This window comes from Mchenga conophoros, linkage group LG15 (assembly GCF_057382185.1).
Source record: "Mchenga conophoros isolate Kocher_MC1m ecotype Shallow Benthic linkage group LG15, M_conophoros_male_GT1.1, whole genome shotgun sequence".
Taxonomy (NCBI): Eukaryota; Metazoa; Chordata; class Actinopteri; order Cichliformes; family Cichlidae; genus Mchenga; species Mchenga conophoros.
In genome coordinates this window covers 12838096-12857914 of record NC_140540.1, presented here as the reverse complement: position 1 = coordinate 12857914, position 19819 = coordinate 12838096, and the positions used below count along the sequence as shown (strand labels likewise).

Genomic DNA, 19819 nt, shown 5'->3' with positions numbered 1-19819 from the left:
ATTTCTCTGAAGGCTATAAAATCAGTTGAAGCACTTTAAGTTAAGATACATAAAGCAGATGATGTTGGGCTTCTTAGAATAGTTGAGTATGAATAAATAAACATGTTTATTACAGGAAGTGTAAAAATATGTCCAATAAGGAAACTGTACCAAATGACTAGCCTGTGACTATCAAAGTATAGATCGGCTCTATTGATTCGCCTGTCCTTATCCAAATCCGGCCACAGACCTCGGAACGTGTCCCTCCTTCCTCTCTCCTTTTACTGCCTCCAGCAAACATAAGCTTAAAAGGATAAATGAAACTTTTTTTTACATTCAAATATTTAACCTATAAAAAAGGAATTAAAGATCATTTAAGCAGCAAGCAACACATATCTGGACGTTTTCTCAGGTTAAATCTGCCACAGTTGTGTGGGGAAAATAAGGTACTGTAAGAGAATCTAAACATATTAGCCTCTGTTACATCTATAGAGAACTTTTACCTTTCAAAGCTTTACTTTAATAAATGAAGCAACCACGTAGGTGTTTCACTTCATTTTCAATTTGGCATCCAATATGCATCAAAGTTACATTTTCATTTTTTATAATACAAATCACCACTTCATGTTTTCCATCTCTCTGCTACAAGAAAGAACCTGACACCTGAGAATGAATGGTGAGCATGGGCCTCTCCAGTTATTTCACTCCATAGAATTGTTTTTTTCTCTTTTAGTACAAATGAGAAAAGAAAATAGCTGAAAATAAATCATCATGTGAAGCTTGGAGGATGAAAAAAATTAGCTAAAAGCTTAAAAAAAAATTGCAGTGAAGGGTGATGGATGTTTCCACTCGTTCTTGTTATCTACCTCAGTGAAGCATTGCCATGGATCCTGAATGATTTTGTTCTTTCTATCTCCGTCATTGATGGGACTAAACTGGATAACCTCACGCACCAGGAGGATTGGAGTGGACTGTTAGAAGAAAGGAAATCATTGTGTTGATTGATGCTTTTCATTTTGTCACATTGATCTGTTTTGGACTTGAGCAAGTGATGTAATCTGGGTGATACATGACGAACCTTCAGTTTTATTAGAGTGTCTGTCTAATTTATTCATGAACACCGACAAATTCAAAATCAGAGAAAACCTTTTGCATATTACACAATAAACTCCCCAGGTGTGTCTTTATTTCACTAACAGAGATTTCTCTTCACGTCATTCATTCTCTCACTTCTTTCTTATATCATTTCAGTATTTTTTCTCTTTTTCTTTTTCTGCTGTCAGGAACGCTTTGCTTCCACACAGAGAAAGAGTAAGGCTGATGCTGGGTTGGATGCAGTGAGGGAGATGAGGTGGAATAATCAGGAAACAGAAAAGCTGCCTGTCCGGCCCTCATCTCCTCCTGTCAGCCCAGAAGATATAGAGTTCATCTCTTCCTCACGCACAGACACACACAAGCACACACGTCTAGCCTGTTTTCCTCATATGAGGGGCCATCATGCTCATCTTGTGCTCATTCCTGTTGCATAAGCCCACTAACCCTATTTCCCATCCCCCGCCTGCCTTTGGTTTGAGAGTATTACCTCCCATTCTAACATGAGGCTGCATGTGACTGCTTTATATGTGTGTGCAGTGGGTCATATGATACAACATACTAGCATAGTGCTCAACATTTCTTCATTAAAGGTCACTTTGTGAAATAATTACATTTAATCATGTTAAGGGCTTATGCATCATACTCTATATGTGGCCATGTCTTGCATCATCCTCCACTGACCCACATGAACCTCACAGATTGTGTGTTCATTACTCCAGATTAATAACTAGACTATGATAGTTTAGTGTGTGCCTGCGTGTGGATGTGATTAGTCGCGTCCTTTATTGGCAAACCTTTGCTGAATAATATGTCACAGTCGCTGTAAACCATACAAATGTCCCTAGCTCTAAAACCAAACAGGTTGATCTGTCTTCAGTGCTTTTATTAGCTGTTCAAAATGAGCTGTTTCAGTGACTGTAGGTTTAAATCCAGTCCTTGAGCTGAACAGTACACTCAGTTAATTTCATGGCATCTGAATGTGTGAGGTTTGAATGAGACATTTTGTCACTTCTAACCGAGCAGCAACCTCCGGTGTTGAAAAATTAACTTTAAAAAAACTGCAGTTCTTGGAGCCTACCCCAGCTATTATAGGGTACCTGGACAAGTTACCTGCCTATAGCAGGAACAGCTATTTAACCCAAAATGCATGTCATTGAGCTGTGGAGTACCTGGAGGAGAGAGCATGTAAATCACCTGACAAAAGAAGAAATCAAGGTACGGTAGTGGGTAGGTGCCAGTCAAGTAACTGGAAGCTTGCCTTTGAAATGCTGATGCCACTCATTCCTTTCAAGCATGCATGCAGTTTTACAAAGAAAACAGAATTAGTTGATAGCTTATGGTAGGCGTCTGCCTTTTTGAAAGGCGATAAGCAACAGCCGCAGAGCAGAAATGCTCTTCTAGTTCATTAAAACACAAATTCATCACATTAGAGAAAAGAAATTTCACCCCCTCCCCCATTGATTTTGCCTCTACATTAGTCTAAACTCTGTTCTCCAATCCAATCTGTTCTTTGATCACTGGATGGACAGTTTTTCACCCCGCCTTTGGGTTTAGTCATTCATAATGAGTATGACCAACCACACTGTCACATGTGGTCGGGCAGCACATAATACAGCAAATGTTTGGACCATAACCAAAAGCTTAAGCATTAATAACTTTGTAATTTTAAAAAAAAGCAACCCAGAGACAAGGAGTCACCGTGGCTTCTGGCTTCCAGTGCGGTTATTCATAATGACAGGTTAGGCCTGACAAAAGGATAAAACAAACAGAATACAGAGTTATAGATGACATAGGGTATCCGTGTACTCACGCACATTATCTATTTATTTATCTATTCTGCACACATCAGTACACAACATTAGTTACACAGGAAAGTAAAAGCCATGTGCAGTTAATTAACTGGTCATCAGCACATGTAAGCACCTACAAAAGCATCTATAAAAGCAGGGCTTTTAATAGTTTGCTGGTCTAGAGCATTCAGGTGATTGTTATCAAGGAAGAAAGACATCAGCAGTGATCTTAGATAAGCATCTGCAGCTGGCCATCAATCTGGAAAAGGTTATATGGTCATTTCCAAACAACCTAAAGTTGATCAATTCCTAGTCTTCCCTAGAGTGGACGTCCAGCAAATTCACTCCAAGGTCAGACCGTGCAAAGCCCAAGAGCTACCATTCGGTTGCTACAGGCCTCAGTTAGTTAGCATGTTTAGCATGGTTGACTTTTCACCAAAATAGTTGTTGTAAGTTAAGTGTAAGTTAAGTGTATGCTGTAAACAAATGCTCACAAATCTCAATATCTCAATGTAGTGAAACAACATAGGCAAGAAGAGTGGGCCAAAATTTATCCACAATGACAGAGTATCATACAGAAAACCATGACTTCAATTGCTGCTGAAGGTGGTTCTACAAACTACTAAACCATGGGGTGTAGTCAGGTTTGACAATCAAATACTGGATTCTGTGTGATGTTTTAGATAATTTTAGATGCTGCTGTGGACCAGAGAAGTTTTACATTTATCCTGATATGTAAAACTTTAGAAATAAACAAGGTTGTACTGTCTTCTTATCGTGACTGTATCGCTCCTATTATACACTTTTTTGGTTATTGTTTTTTGGTTTTGTACTCTGATATCATCACCTTTATCACCTAATGTCTAGTTCTAAAATCTTAAATTGATATTAGTATATTTACATATGTGTGTTTAGTATTAACATAGAGAAAAAAAACGGGTTTTTTCGTCGTCAAAAATATTATGAGGCTGCAATGTATTCGATGGTACCTCGACAGCAACAGCAAGGTTTTCCCTTTGAAACAGATCAAGCCGTCACATAGTCTAAACCAAGCTTGAAATCAAGCTTCTATCAATTGTAGAGTACAAGACTCACCATAAAGGTTACACTGAAATAAAAAGAAAAAATCTCACAAAACTCGTCTGTAACCAAACAAGATTATTTCACAGCAGTTTTGTGCACTCGTTCTGAAAAATCAATGTCATGCTGTACCATAACAATGATTAATATGGGGGTGAATCAGGTCAGCGTAGATCCTCACCCTCCCCCATCCAGCACAGAAATGTCAACCCACAATGTCAAGGGCAGTCTGTTTCACACGTCTGTATATCTTCTTTGACCTAAATGGAGGGTAGGAAAGACAGAGACACAGCCAGCGAGATAAAACTATTGTTTTCTGTGCATGTGCACAGGCGTGTATGAGTGTGCATAAATTTGGTCTTGCGTTAGTGTGTGTGCATGTGTGTGCTGGTGTGAATTATGGCCAGCACTCAACATTAAAACCACCAGGGAAAGCGTATATTGCTTCATTACTCCCCGTCTCCATTTTTCCCTGCCTTTGTGCACCCAGTTTCCTTAGTACGTTAAGTAATGGTTTTGATGGTGTGCTGGCCAGTGAGACAAAGAGAAGCTAATCTACCGTAAAGAATGAGCTTATTGAGAGGTGAAGTCAGCATCCACTGCGATACTTCTCACCCCGAAGGTTCCTGTTAGTCATTAAGAGAAATTAGACTTTAATACAAATCTACACAAACACATATAAAACAGATGCTGCCTGGTTTTCATCAGCGTGTGGAAAAAGAGGGGATGCTTTGAAAACTGAACCTTAATTGCCTTCATTCTAAATCCATCTTACATCTCAAAAAATGTCCATCTTATGTCCATTTGTATTTTTGTCCTCATCATATGTATGGCAGCATGCACATGTGTTTGCGTGCCCACGTCCCTCTGTTTAAACTTGTGTGACTGTACAGTTCCCAGACTCTTCTCACCTGCGTAACATGTGTGTTTATAAGTTTGCGTGCAGGCTGTGCAGGAGGGGGGGGGGCTTCATGTACAGTAAAACTCGTGGCTTTGGACTCTAACTTGCATAACCACCATTGCATGAGAGCCTGCACATGCACATCTGTGCTTTGTTTATGTGTGTATTAAATGAATGCTGTTAAATATTGACTTTAATTAAGATATGCTTGCAACTCATTTTTCTCATCTTTAGGCAGCAGGGGAATCATGGAGGCAGAAAGAAGGAGGGTTTTACTGTAATACTAGAAGAAAGCCAGCTACGATGGTGTGGTTACTCACTAGCAGATGTATCACCCCCAGGAGGGACGGATGATCCTCATAATGGAGTAAAGAATCTGCGGGGGGGGGGGGGGGGGGGGGTGTTGACATACGAGGAGCTCTTCTTGATATATTGTGTGGCAGTTAATATGGTGAATGTTACTTTGGACCTCCATAAAATCTCCTGAAAAATGACATGCAATTGGAAAAGCATGTATTACTGGTGGGTTTCTTTTTCTTACTATTTTAGATTTTGTTTACTGTGTTTAGTAGATGTTTACTTTTAGTTTAAAAATGGGGTTTGGGGTCAACATGTGGTTTAGGAGGGAATGCTCAGTATGAGCAACTATATTTTTTCCAGTTTTATTTTCCACATTGGTCAGCCTTCTTGTGTCTATCTACAAGTGAAGCAGTAGGCACACTATAACCAAGAAAAAAAAAAGACAAACAATGTCAGTCACCCCTGTCTGTATGCAGCAATACACTTTCAAACATTCTTCTTTTTTGAGTTTTGACTCATCATTGCCCGCAAAACACTAATGTACCTCTTAGGTCTAAAATTTTCCCAAAGCTTTTTACAAATCCAGCTGTAAAGAACAAACAAACTGTTACATCCTGTAACAGTTCCCTTTCTTATTTTGTAAGTACTGTATGTACTGTCCTTTCCAAATAGGGTTCTTATTTTCGTTCTAAATGAAAGAGGAACAGATATGGCTTAAGTATAAAAATGTGGCACATTTGGGAAGATTCTTAAAAATCCAGATGAATCAAAGGCAAATGGCCAGGAATTAAAATTCATGATTGTAAGAAACAAACATTATCTTTAAGCTTTACCCAGTAGATAAGCAAAGAATGAAATGTTCTAAAGCTTGTTTTATTTCTGCAGTGGTTCAAGTCCCATAATTACAAGATCTTCCATTGCTTTTCTTTAAATTAATAATCTGACCTAAATGAAGGTAGTTAGAGACTGAAATGTGGCTCTTGGGCTTTTTTGGGGAGGTGGGGGTTAAATCCTCTGAGCATTACACAGTCTGACCTTGGGAGAAAAATGATTGTACGTTCAGTTCCATGAAAACAACTTTTTACATTTCTGTACTTGAAAAGGTGTGAAACCTTTTTATGACAGCATACAAGGAGAATATTTAATGAAAGTAACAAAATACAGAAGTGACCAAAAGCATATGTTAATAATACACTTTAGATATTATAGGCTGCACACGGTCAAGGGGTGGGCCAACACTTTTACATTATGCAACATACTGATGGTGCTTAATGAGTCATGAGTTGAATCATCACCAACTTGTAAATTCTGAACACATTTTATTTCTTTATCTGTGTAATTTTTACTTTTATTAGTTAACACAGCAAAACACATTGTTCAGTTTTTCATGTATTTTGAATCTGTGTTTTTTGGAGAGCTGTAATGTAAATGTATCGGGCTCTATAGTATGGAACTCCAAAGTGTTCAAAATTAAATAAATAAATAGGTCAAGATGAAATAAATAACTATGTGAATAAATAAGACACAGATATGTAATGTGAGAATGATATTGTGAAATAATGGAACACATTTTGAAAAAAATGCTCATTATTGTGAAATATATTGCATTCTGCTATATAAATTTACTTATTATTGTGAAATATTATTTCATGGTCATTATTTTTCACAATAACAGAGATTATTCCTGAGGCATTTTATTTATTTCCAGCCGTTTTTAGTCCAAAATGACCTTTTTTCAAAGTCAGTCTTTGAAATAATATTTCACAATAATAAGAAAATATATATAGCAGAATGTAATATGTTTCACAATAATGAGCATTGTTTTCAAAATGTGTTCCATTATTTCACAATATCATTCTCACATTACATATCTGTGTCTTATTTATTCACATAGTTATTTATTTCATCTTGACCTATTTATTTATTTAATTTTGAACACTTTGGAGTTCCATACTATAGGACGTAATAGTCAACACAAAAAGGTTCAGACATTTTTCGTAGAGTATGTCAGAGGAATATTTTTTCTTTTTCAAAAAATTATTAATTTAACACAACACAGTGGGCTATATACTGAAGTTAAAGGTTTTAAAAACTTATTATGTGTCACAGTAGTAAAATGATATTCAATAAGGGTTTTTTTTAGCTACTAATAAGGTCCAGAGTTTCTAGGACTAGGAATATAAGCCGACAAAAAAAAAGAGGATAACTAACACTTTGTTTCAATTTAAGGTACTCAAGCAACTTATAAGTGACAAAAGACAAGCACAAAAACAGCAGATCAGAAACTTTATAGGAGTGGCAATGGAAATTTAAAAGCTGACACACCATTTCTTCTTTCCTTTACTCCTTATGAAAGAGCATAATTGCACCATCGGTTGTGTAACACAAATTAGCAAAAAGCCTTTCAAGTGAAAAGTTATTGTAGTACACATACAAAAAGACACACAAATATAAATTCAAAGATGTGACCCTGGTGAGCACACCAAAGACTGAAAAAGGACAGAATCTGCTAAAGACCGGAGCAGGCATGGATGGCCTTCACCAGCCTCAGCGGTGCTTGTTGTGAAAAGCCTATTGTAAGTGCCAAACTGACATCCTGATGCTCACTTTTTAAACTGATTTTTTTTTTATTCTTCTTTTTAAAACCCTAATCACAAGAGACGCAGCTAAAAAGAAAAAAAGAAGTCTGCCATGCTAGAATGAGTCAGTCACTGTGTGTGCATTTGAAAAATCTTCATGTGTGGTCAGATGGCCTTGTTGAAAAGCGCTGCGAGGACCGGTGCAGGGAAGGAACACGGTGAACCGTGGCGGCAGGTCAGCACTCAGCCGCATATCTATTCATAGAACAAGATATAAGCTTCATCAAGGTAGGGCAGAGCAGCCCGCATTTTGATTAGCATACTAAATGAGATGGATACGCCTCACTGGGATTTGTCAGGATGATGGTAATCTGAGGCGAAACAAAAACTAGTTCCTCTCGCCTTCAGATAACTCTACTCTTCAAAGGTAAACCTGCTCATATCAAGAGTTGGATGAGAAAATCAAAATCACTGGCTTATGTGTATGATAAATATGGATCTACATTCATGTGCATGCAGCACACAGCTTATCATGGCTTTGATACTTATTAAACAAATAAAAGAAAATGAGTGAAGTCTGGAAGAACCATTGCCATGCTAGTTTGCTATTAGCCTCATATTAACCTGACAGATTTTAGAGTGATAAATAGCCTATCATCTGATGCTAGTGGTGTGAAAGCTAGTAGGTGTGTTCACCATAATACCATCTGTCCTCCAAAAATATCTTGAGCATTCAAAACATCAGTATCCGGGTGAGGCTTGTTTATGCAGAATTCAAGAGCATGCGTGTGGGATATTTTATTTTCCATGCATACAAAAAGAGATGAGTGATAAGACAGCGGCTGTCTGCCCAGCATGTCTGCTTTATTTGAATGTCTGTGTACAGTGTCCTGACAGGCAGCAGGGATGCTTGGCTCTCTGCTCACTTCAGCTTCAGATGGAAAGTGCAGAAAGTCACCTCAGCCTCATGCACAAAAGTGCTGCTCCATTTAAAAATAAAATAAATAAATACTGCCTACAGTATATGCATCTAGACACAATTAAATGGCTACATATTTATTTAGAGTATGCTTTACTATAAAAAAAAATTAAAAAGACTGATCAAGTAATATAAAATAAAATATTCCTTTCTTTATATTTCTTTAAAATGTGCAAAAAAATACACCTTCTTGAAATAACCTGCTTTTTCACAGATCTTATGACTGGGCATAAAATGGACAAAATGATGAAACTTTAATCTTTTACTGGCAATTGTGCTCAAAAGTCAAGAATGTCAGAGCATAATTACGTCTGTCAGCAACAAAGAAGCTGCTGACTACGAACAAAACCTAAGAATAACTCACTGCTGATTTTTGTCATGATATTAATGGCAACCTGCTGCCTCATAAAAGCATTAGTCAGATGGATACTTGATGAATACTGAAAAGCTGACTCAAAAGTTATAAGAAGGGCAGATATTAAAAAAGAAAGAATGGTGTAAGTTAGATAGTGAGCAATTCTGGCTGCTTGAGCTTGGGACAATAGACAGTATAAAAGCTGGACGTAGCCACCATGACGCCACTTAGTGGTTGATAAAGTCCGGTTTTGAACGGTTGAGCTAAACGTTTTCACAGTGGCCATCCTAGTGATATGAGGTGCAAGGCGTGGCTCTGGCTGTGTGCTCATTGGCTATTCATCAGTTTGTCATACGCATAACCTAGATAATAGTCCCTTTTTTACTCAAATACTGGCCACAAGTTATAAAAAAAAACTTGACCTGAAACTGCAGTTAACCCCATAAAGTTGCCATGAAAGTGTTTACTGAGGTCATTGCGCAAGGGAGCCAAAAGGCTACCACACAATCACAAGTCAACGACAAGTATCGCCTCCTGCTGGCCATTAAAAAGGATTCGGGTTTAAAGCACTTGTTGGTTGGCTTTACTTATCCAATGCAATGTCTCCAGTTCAACATAGAAGCAATGCACCTGAGGTAACTGCTGTTGGGAAGCAAGAATAGCACAGTCACAGAGTGCTTATTTTACTCTGAAACATTTAGGGTGGAAAACAAACCAAGGCAATCGGAACCTTACCTTTTTTTGGTTTATAAAAATGTTTTTATACCCAGAATATACAATATACAATTTACTTTTTTTTTTATTTATAAGCATGTTTAAAAAGATCTGGCACTGACCAAACTACAGCTAGAAGAAAATGAATAATACAACACAGTCTGATTTAAATGTCAAAGAATGAAAATGGGTTTTCAAGTAGGTTTTTAAAAAGTAGTGTGAGTGAGGTCATAATGTGAAAGGGATTTTACAATCACTAAATTTAAAATCTTTGATTCAAGGTGTTTAACAAAAGCTTTAGATATTAGAAGAAGCTTAATCAGGCCTACTTGTTCTTGAGTGTAACCAGTGGTTTGCACCTTGTTGTAAGCACTCTGTGTTTCCATTCATGAAGGAGGCTCTTGACTTTGACAGTAATATGCCTAAACTCTCCAAAGTGTTCTTGACTTGCTTAGATCTTGTTTTTGTTTTAAGTTGTCTTAACCACGGAAATAATTCTGTCATCATCCACTCTAGTTGTCTTATGGCCTTTTAATGTTGCTAATCTGGTTAGTGCATTTACTCCTTTAAAGAAGGTATCAGATTTTTGATCGCCTTCCTTAAACTGACATCTCGTTGGAACTCATACTAAAAATTCCAGTGAAAAGCTACTACATGCAAGTTCAACACTTCACATTGAATAACAACTGAACAGGCCTCACCTGGCTATGAAATTGCTTGAGGCTCTGAAAAAAGGGAAACTATGTATAAAAATGGGGGTAATTTCTGTGTAGTTAAAGCAATACTTTTGTTATCCCCAAGTCTGCACTTTACAGTTTTTCTCAAATGCTAAAACACATGTCACAAACGTTACCACCAGGTCCCCCAATGTCCAAACACAACACCCTTCTCTAAAGCTACATAAACACAACCACACCTTCCCACTGCAAAACTCAAACTCCCACACCAAGAGAGCAGCTCGAAGCTGTCAAAACTGTAAACACTATACACAGCATTACACACTACAGCAAAACAATTGAAAACACAATGCTCAATTTGTGAGAAGGTTCTTTGTTTCATAACTGCCAATGCATATTTTAGAAACTATACAGTAACGGATCGTCGTAGATCTCTGCAGAGGATTAGGCATTTAGATTTGTGAGTTTCATATGAGTAGTATAAATTTATAGAAAATCCTGCATGTACGTACACTACTGTAACACAACTCAATGCAAAAACAGAATCTATTGCACACAACAGTAATCTTGAAAACATGAACAGGGTGTGAAGTTTTTTTATTTACGTTATTCACACCACACACACACCACAATCACTGTGCGGCATCATGTCGCTGAGCTGTTGCTCGCATCTCGTCCGTAATGATGGTGCGAGGTTGTCTTGCTCTCCCTCCTGGACCTTCTCCTCTCCCATGTTGGCCTTCTCCTCTTCCTCGTTGGTCGCTCCTCTTCTTCCAGGGCCAGCTCTTCTCCCTCCTCTGCATCAAATTCCTCTTCCCCTGACTCTGCCTTCATCCATTGTGTTTGTTTGGAACCTTCAGCATACTGTGCACTCTGAACTTGCTTTTACATGTGGGTACAGCATTAGCAACAAGTGTCTTCAATTTTGAGTCATTGTGTGTAGTGAATGACGCCAGGTGTGTTCCCTGTGTTCAAAGATTGGTGACTGTGGCAAGCATTTTGCATCACATGGGCTTTCATTTGAGGATATGAGCAGAGTTGTTTTGCAACATGTGTTTTAGCAAGGAAAAATGTGTTTAGATTTATGAGTACAGAGGGTTGTGTTTTGTGAATTGTGTCTTCATGTGACATGTGTTTATGGTACTGGAATATGGTGGCTACATTTAGTAAATGTGTTTAGACTACTGGTCATTTGGGTTACAGGATTGGCTTTTGTGTTTTAACATTTGAGAAAAACTGTAATCACATCCTGACAGTTTAATTTAAAAACCACTGTGGTGGTGTACAGAGGAAAGACCACAAAATAAGTCAATGCCCAAACAAGATATCAGATAGTTAAGAAAAAAAATATGAAGAAGAAAAAAAAACTATTAGAATTAAATATGTGAAAAGAAAGTATGAAGAGAGCTGAATGAATGGCAGCTTGAAGAAGCTCCTGTCCTAAGAGCTAAGTGCTTTCTGTCAGTCTAAGCTCCTGGACAGAGACGGAGCTGGTTGCCAAGGAGACACGCCACTTTCAAGCAGGACGACAGCTCTCACAAATCAGCCCATTCATTCCTGACGTGAGCGGCACCGATAACAGTGACGTGGGTGTACTATGAGCTCGTTTGCACTGTGTAGGGACTGTGTTGATCCTGCTGAGGGGAGCTTCTTAGTCCCGCCCTGCGTTCTTCTCTCCTGGCAACACTCTTGATCTGGCTCCACAGGTTATCTCAGACATATACACTCCGAATATTATAGAGTCCACTGCTTAGCATGTTTGCACCAACTGTCCTGGCAGCATGTTCACCCCCTCCCTTAGTGACAATGAAATCACAGAGACCATCTTCTTCCTCCCATTGGCTGGCAGGCTCCTTGGTGATGCCCTGTGATTGGGCATGCACAGCATGCACTCCTGGCCAATCGTTTTCACTGTATCCAAGAGACTGAAGCATGTAAGGCTATTTAAATCCAACCAGGGACTCACAAGATTGTTCAGATGTATATTTCACTGTGTAAAAAATAAAAAGCCAGGGGGAAAAGGTTTACGAGTGGATGAATGTGAAAATCCAGACAGTTCTGATTGGTGTTTAAAGTGGTCAGCCCATCTTAGACAGGTTAAAGAGAACCAGAGCGAAGCGCGAGTTGAATGAATGAACTTCGACACCATGTACTCCTCCTGAACTCTGAATTTTCCTATGAATATTGATCAAATCCTTCTTCCACTCTGCTTCATTTGCAGTAAATGAAGCTTGGAGAGAGTGTGGGGATAGCTTGGCTAACTCGAATGGACTGAGGGAGTAAAGGCTGGAGGTCGCTTTCCCATGTACAACTCCAGTATGTGTCAGGAGGACAGCCAGTTATTGGTCTTTTATGGTGTGTTCAGGGACCAACATTAAAGATCAACTTGCAGTGGACCACAAGTGTGAGTGAAACTCTTGCTGATGAACACCGCGTAAGTATGCGGCCATTTTAGGTCCTCCCATTTTTTATTTATTTATTTTCTGAAACGTCACGCTTTGTGTAACTACAAAATGGCGGAGGACTCTGACAATCTCGTTGACAGTAAAAACGAATCAAACTTAGCCAGAAGTGAATATTTTAACTTTTTTACATTGCAGAAGAAAATAATTTGTGGATATTGCTAATATATGATTGTTATTTATTCTATAATGAGCCAATGTTTTTTGTTTCTGTGTGTTTTTAAGCATTTTTTCTGGGATCAAACTTTGTAATGTTCAATAAAACTGAAATGAAGTTTTCTTTACACCACAAACTGTTCCTATTTAGTGTATACTGCTGTCAATCTGTGTCGCTGAGAGCAATAGGCTGAGAGAACAAGACATCTGGCTTACAGGATTATAGATGACCTGTGTGGCTTTTACACGAGTGAGAGGGGGAACTAAAACTATAACCACTGGCCTCTACTACACTGTTGGTTGGAACTGCTATGCTTCACTTTGTGAAATCTTCTTTAGAGTGCAGCACCGATGACTTCTATTCTGTGCTGATTTGTAACAATTGCCAGCTTTATGAAATTATGGATACACAAAAAACAAATGTAGCAGAATTGTAGAAGCAGCTGAGATTCAGCTACCTGTAAAACATTTGTATAGTAATATGCAGTCATATGCTGCCATATGAAGAAATGCTGTGGGCTTTGGATATGTGATCGGTGTGTGATATGGTTTTAAAAATCTGTTTTCCTAATCAGTGTTTATATAGATTGGAATATCGGATAAGTTATAAATGCATAAATCAATATTTTTTAATGTAGTTAAATGGGAAAAAAAGAACAATGGTTATACATTTTTCAACACAAAGTGTCTGTCATCTTAGAGGCCTTTTATCTCGGAATTAAAAAGGACTGAAAATGCTCTTGATAGCAGAATAGGTTAAAAATAACACTAATAGCAAATGCTATTAAGAATACTAAGCAATACTGATACTCTTTTCATTCAAATGGCCAAACCATTTTTTTAAAAGTGTAAGCGTTCTATTGTAGTTAAATAGTGTGGTTTATGTCCATCAGTATCTTGCTATATTAGTCAGTTCCCATTTGTGTGCCTCTGCATATTAATGTCCTCATTGTAGCAACTAAAATAAAGTGAAAATACATACAAGAATGTACAGGTCTTCGATCCAGGGCCAGAGCTGGCATCCACACAGCTTTCCCAGCTGCAACACCTGCATAAATAAAATACTTTTGATTGTTTTCAAGTTTCCTCGGTCATTAGTTAATTCACTGTACTTATCAGTCCAATTATTGGCACGTGTTAAGTTAGGAAAACTTGTAACAACTGATGTATATATGTCCTCACATTTCTGAGTGAAACTCGCGTTTGCTTCAGTTTCCTTCCTAACATGCGCAGGCGCGTCACCGTGTCGCGAGGGAGAGAGAGAGAGAGAAGAGAGAGGGGGGCACTCACTGGAGCTCGTGCACGTGATACCGTCAGGCTAGCTTGTTGTCAAAAACGAGAACAGTTTTAGCAAGTTTCAGGTATCGCTGCCTTTTTCTTTTGGCCGTGAAATCCCACTTTAAGGGCTCGACTGCTGCTTCCCCACTGTTACCCCTAGAGGACCTTAAAGGGGCGAACGGTAAGTGCTCCAGCTTTCTTCAATAACCGTTTAATTAATGTTCAGGCTTTCATTCATAATAAATAACTCGGTTTTCCTGCTCTCACAGGGATAAATAAACAGTTTAGTATTCTTTGGTGAATGCTTAGCTTATTATCTTTCCAGGGTTTGTTGTTCAAGCTACCATAGCGGCACTTTGTCGCCATGGAGACGGAGCGTGAACGCGCAGAGGAACTTCCAGCTCAGGGCTTGTCTTTAGGTTCAGGGAAAGGTTATCTTAAAGTTAATTACTTATAATTTATTTGTAAATATATTTATATATATAGTCTTCCACAGAAAACTAAACAAAACCAAAAACTCTACTTTAGTACTTTCCTGGTTCCATCTGAACTTCTGATAGCAGTTTTGTCTGCTATTAGGCTTCTTCAGTATACTCTTAAGGTATGTCTTACAGATTACTTACCTTTAATCCTGTGGTTTACAATTACTTCATCAAATTTCACTTTAGATTGCAGGTTTTTGTTCTGTTGTTTGCAATTCATCTGATAGTTCTAGCTACTAGGTGTGTACAGTTAAAGATTGGACACACAAAATGAATAGTCTAATAAAATATGATGAAGCGTTAATGATAATTTAGTTAAAGCTGATCATTTAGCTGAGCAGAAACAATTAGTGTGAATTTTGTAATTTAACAACAATTATAGTTTAGCTAATTAGGTGGCTTAAAATTAGTTCCTCTTAAGTTTTTCTTTTCTCCATTTAGTTTTTTTATGTATAAGTGAAAGTGTTTCAGTTTATCAGCATGGGCCAGTTTTCATGGGAATCATTGATTTTATTCTGATGTTTTTATTAATTCACCAATTAACCGATTCATTTATAAAATAACAGGGAGCTTAATTTATAATAACAATAATCCAGTAAGGAGGATCCTTGTGCTGTGGTAATTACTGCTTTTGCTGTTGATGCTTTACATTTTGTCTCCATACTTTTACTGAAGTGAGACTGAATACAGGGCTTTAGGGTGATTTTGCATTGCTTCTTTTACACCTACTGTTCATTTTAAGGTAACATGTACCTCTGGGTATCCATTAGTGATACACCCTATATCTATACATATAATGACATTATTTAATCATCAGTGGACTTTCTTGACACATGTCAGTTAGGCCTATATGGCCTCTACAGAGACGAAACATGAGATCTGCAGCCCCTTGATGCCCCGGCGCAACGCTTTGAGGAAAACGTGTGCAGAGATAGTAAATGAGGTCAGACAGTCCCTACGAGTTCAGTCCACTCACCGGCCATTTACTCCCAGAGATGGACATAGACAACTTTTTGGGAGCGCATCTATTCGTGACAACAGACCACCTTCTGCTTTTAGGTTAGTCAGAAATGGCACTTCTGTGAAGATCTAAAATAAACTGTGGTTCCGATGAAAGTAATCATTTGTTTTTGTTGGGGTCTTTTTTTACTCTGTAGCCTTCATGCTCAAAGTTTTGATGCTTCAGACTCCAGGCCAGGTTCAGGGACTCGCCTCTCTCCTTTGGATCATGTATGTTCTTATCACACATAAACACACAATATGCATTGTAGTCTAAGCAGGAAGGTTATCCCAGAATAAGGGTCAGTTTTCAGTATGTACGCTTCTAATCTTCAGTGGATAAATAAACTTGTAAAGCAAAGCAATAAATTGGATAATAGGCCAGTACACCTCTGTGCACCAGCTAAATATGCTAAATATGCTAATTAAATAGCATTTAAGTTTTAAAAAACAAATGCAAAGGAAGCAATAAATGCAATGAAATTTCTCTGCTTATAAAAGTGCTGATGTCTCAAGTGAATTTTTCCTCTGGCTAATACTCAGCACTTGATGTTTGTGCTTTGCCAGAAGCCAAAGTTTTCAGTCCCCTGTGATGCTGACAATCCATTCAAAGCCTTACCCAAACCTCCTACTAGCCCAGTGAAACCGCGTAGGGGGCTGGCAGGGGCAGGAGTACGAGCACGCCTCCTCAGACCTGGATCTCTCACCAGGTTACCGCCTTTAGAAGGACACCGAAATGGTAAAGAAGAGGGGAAAAGATGTTAATGAAGCTCAACTTACGGTACAAGAGATCGCAGTAAAAAAAAAAAAGCACCCTTACTGTGCTTACTATGAAATGCTAGTAACCCGGTTTATTAGGAACTGTTTAATATGTACAAGATAAATAGAAAAACAACAACAACTCATCATTCATTTTCTTCCGTGTCCTGCATAGACACGAGTGCTGAAGCAGTTTTCTGAAAGGGGAATGAATGGAGCCATTCACATGCTGACATTTTACCTGATTTACATTCTCTGTGGTGGGGCTTGGTAAAAAGCATAATATACGCCTGCTGTTTTGAGTGGAAAATGACTACTCACTCTCAAACCTTTCCGTACAAACCTGCTCAGCTATTTAGAGCAGTAAAACAGATAATGGAGAGTGACTAAGCCCTTTATCTGTATACATTTACTGTATATGTGCACTGTGTTAATGTGTATGAATAGGGACTTGTACTTTTACCTAATGAAGGAAATAGAAACATTGCTATAATTAACTTCTTGCCACATCTTTTCCACGTGTTCAGTGAAAGAGCCACTGAATGCAGGCCCAGGACAAAAGCAGCTGTCAGCTAAGCAACTTTCCAGTACAGACCACACCGCAGGTTACAGTGGTCCTGTCAAACCCGGCCCTCACACAACAGCAAGTGAAAGGTACGCTTTCTGTTCTTCTGTTTCACTTGGAAGAAAAATTATGTCCTTCGCTCTCCACCCTTCCACCCTCCCAATCTTTAACAGTAATGACAGTTCGACAATGAGTTTAAGATTTATTGACATGCAAGGGTGCAGGGGTAGCCATTACTACACTGAGCTGATTGGGCCTCCCTTTTTTTGCTTTTTGTCAAATCCTTCTCCCTCTCCTCCTTGCTTTGTTTCCTCTCTTCCTTATATTGTCTTTGGGTTGTGGTTCATAAGTAAACCAGACTACTGGGCAGAGGATCAAAGCAGCAAATACGTCAGTAAAGCTGATATGAGTATAGTTGTTTATTTTGTACCTAAATGTCCATCCCTGTAACTGTCAGTACATGTCTTTTAAATTCTACAAGGACTAACTTTATCAGTATTTTTATTTTGCTGTAGGATTTTTTGTATTTTACTTTTTTAAAAATTGTGATCTCTTGGAGAATACTTCTTCTGTTTGCAGAAAAATGTAAATGAGGCAATAAGTCAAAAGTCGGGACTATTACTTTTAAACTTGTTGTGAACTTAGTCCGAAGTAAAAGGATTTTAAAACGTCTACTTGACCCACGGCCAACCATTGTTCATATGTTCAACTGTAGCCGAATAGCTGAAGTCAGTTAGACCAGCAGTGGGGTCACTAACAAATAGATAGAATGAATTCTTTAACTTCAGGCACGCGACCCCTTTTAAACCCTCATATACATCACTGTACACCATATCTTGGTCGAGTTGAGCTTCTTCTTCCCATCGAAACTGTCTCTATCTGTCATTACTAGCAAATGTCAGCTTTTACATTTCCATAGTGCACAGAGGCTAAAAGCTCTGCTTTTTTTTGCCGACCTCATCAGCTGTGTGTCAGCACGAGGGGCATAACTCTGACCGTGAGGTCGGGGGCTGTCGTTACAATCCATTTGCCTATCGATTGGGTGGGGCAGTTGAAGGGGGTTGAGCAGACCATAAAACACTTTTGCAGGAAATCTGGGCCATGGCCTCAAGCTCAACCTCCTACCTAATACCAAGTTAACATGCTATGTTTGTATAACTTGTTGCTGACAAAGAGAAGTCCCAAGTGAGAAAACCGGGGTCATGTTATTATTACACAAAATGGGCTTGAAGACTTCCCCTTTTTGATTCTTTCTAGGTCAGAGTTTTTAAACCACAGTTCTTTAGTGTTGCAAGGAACTACATAAAAGAGACATTAGACAGAGGAGAACAATGAAAAATCACATAGAGCCAAGGCAGAAGCACACTGCAAGTGGAAATGGACGCAGCTGGACAGATTAATATGATGAGTTGGATGAGATATAAAGATAGGGGAGATTAGACATCCACTAGGTTCTTTTTCTCCAATAAGCCAGAGCTCTATAGCTCCAAATGGCTCTCTATTAGATTTGGGTGCCCATCTGGGCAAGACTGGCAGCAGCGTGTATTGTGACTGCAGTGCACTGGCCAGGCCTAAGACAGGGATGAGGTCATGTCTCCGAGAATGCCGAATCACACAAAGAGGCCTTATTATCGGGCTCTTAATCCTATCATACAGAGCTAAAGCCCCCTGACATTCACTGTAGCATACCCTAGCCAGCACTCCCTACTCCATATGCCCCATGTGCCAGATTTTAACATTCATCAAATCACCAAGGTGAGTGTGCTATATTATAATGCCCCAAAACTGTATATTAATCAAAGAGCATCAAACAAGTTTCTTCTGAGGATTCTTCATTGAAATGAGAAGATAATAGCTGCCAAATCTCATATCTGTCACTTGTATGTAAAAGTTCAAAGAAATAACAAATCCTGAGAGTTAGCCTGTGATATTACAGAAGCTTCAGTCCTTGTCTTTGTCTTCTACAGGAGTGGTTACACCTTTCAATGTTTTTAAAGCTATTCCCTCTTTACATATTTGTGTGCTTTTTGCAGTAAATCTTTACAGTTACAGAAAGTCATTAAGGATTAATTGGTCATAAGAAACGGCACCTGTCATGTAATATAGAATATACTGGAGCACTGAGTCATTATCTTTGAGTGTGGGTGGAACAGTGCAGAGTTTAAATGCAGACACTCAGATCAGAGTGACATGCAAGGGCGAGCCACAACACATAACACAGCATGACACTTGGGCGTGTTTTTGGGAGCACATTACGGTTATTGCAGAACAAATTGTAAGGTTTTGGAGACGGCTCGCAGTGACAAATCATGAACACCTTTAACCAGACTGCCCACAAAGCTGAGATCTTAGTTCCTGTCTGTTGGGGATTGCAGTTGTGCATCCTGCAAAGCAGCACACCTCTAGACAAACAAACAAAATTAAAATTAAAAAGTGGCCACACAGAAACTTTCGGATACACACATATCTGCATGGGTGCAAATGTACATGCACAGACACACAAATACAGTGAAGCAGCGGAGCCTATACACGTTTCAATCACTGTTGCAACAGTGACACCCAGTGCTTGTTGACGAAAATAGACCTTACGTTTTGTTCACAGGGTGTAAAATCAGCAAAACATAAATAAATAATAATAATAAATATATTTTATTTTTTAAGAGCCAGAG

General features: G+C 38.6%; 1 protein-coding gene and 1 long non-coding RNA gene across 4 annotated transcripts in view; one reads left to right on the top strand and one right to left on the bottom strand.

The window, feature by feature from the left end:
• Nucleotides 1-855: 855 nt before the first annotated feature.
• On the bottom strand, nt 856-14690 carry LOC146557978 (uncharacterized). The gene is made up of 3 exons (XR_014888505.1): nt 14250-14690; nt 14050-14115; nt 856-950 (listed from the first exon to the last, which is right to left on the bottom strand). It is a non-coding gene; the product is annotated as an uncharacterized LOC146557978 (long non-coding RNA).
• Nucleotides 12499-19819, top strand: part of armc2 (armadillo repeat containing 2) — a 29483-nt gene continuing 22162 nt past the window's right edge. Inside the window, exons 1-5 of one of the 3 annotated variants that reach the window (XM_085246390.1) lie at nt 12499-14526; nt 15672-15886; nt 15985-16057; nt 16394-16565; nt 17113-17239. In XM_085246390.1, coding sequence (XP_085102516.1) covers nt 15678-15886; nt 15985-16057; nt 16394-16565; nt 17113-17239 — 581 coding nt within the window. In that variant the 5' untranslated portion in view covers nt 12499-14526; nt 15672-15677. Of the gene's footprint in view, nt 14527-15667; nt 15887-15984; nt 16058-16393; nt 16566-17112; nt 17240-19819 lie in introns of all 3 variants that reach the window. The other 2 variants (XM_085246389.1, XM_085246391.1) reach the window with 2 other exon arrangements.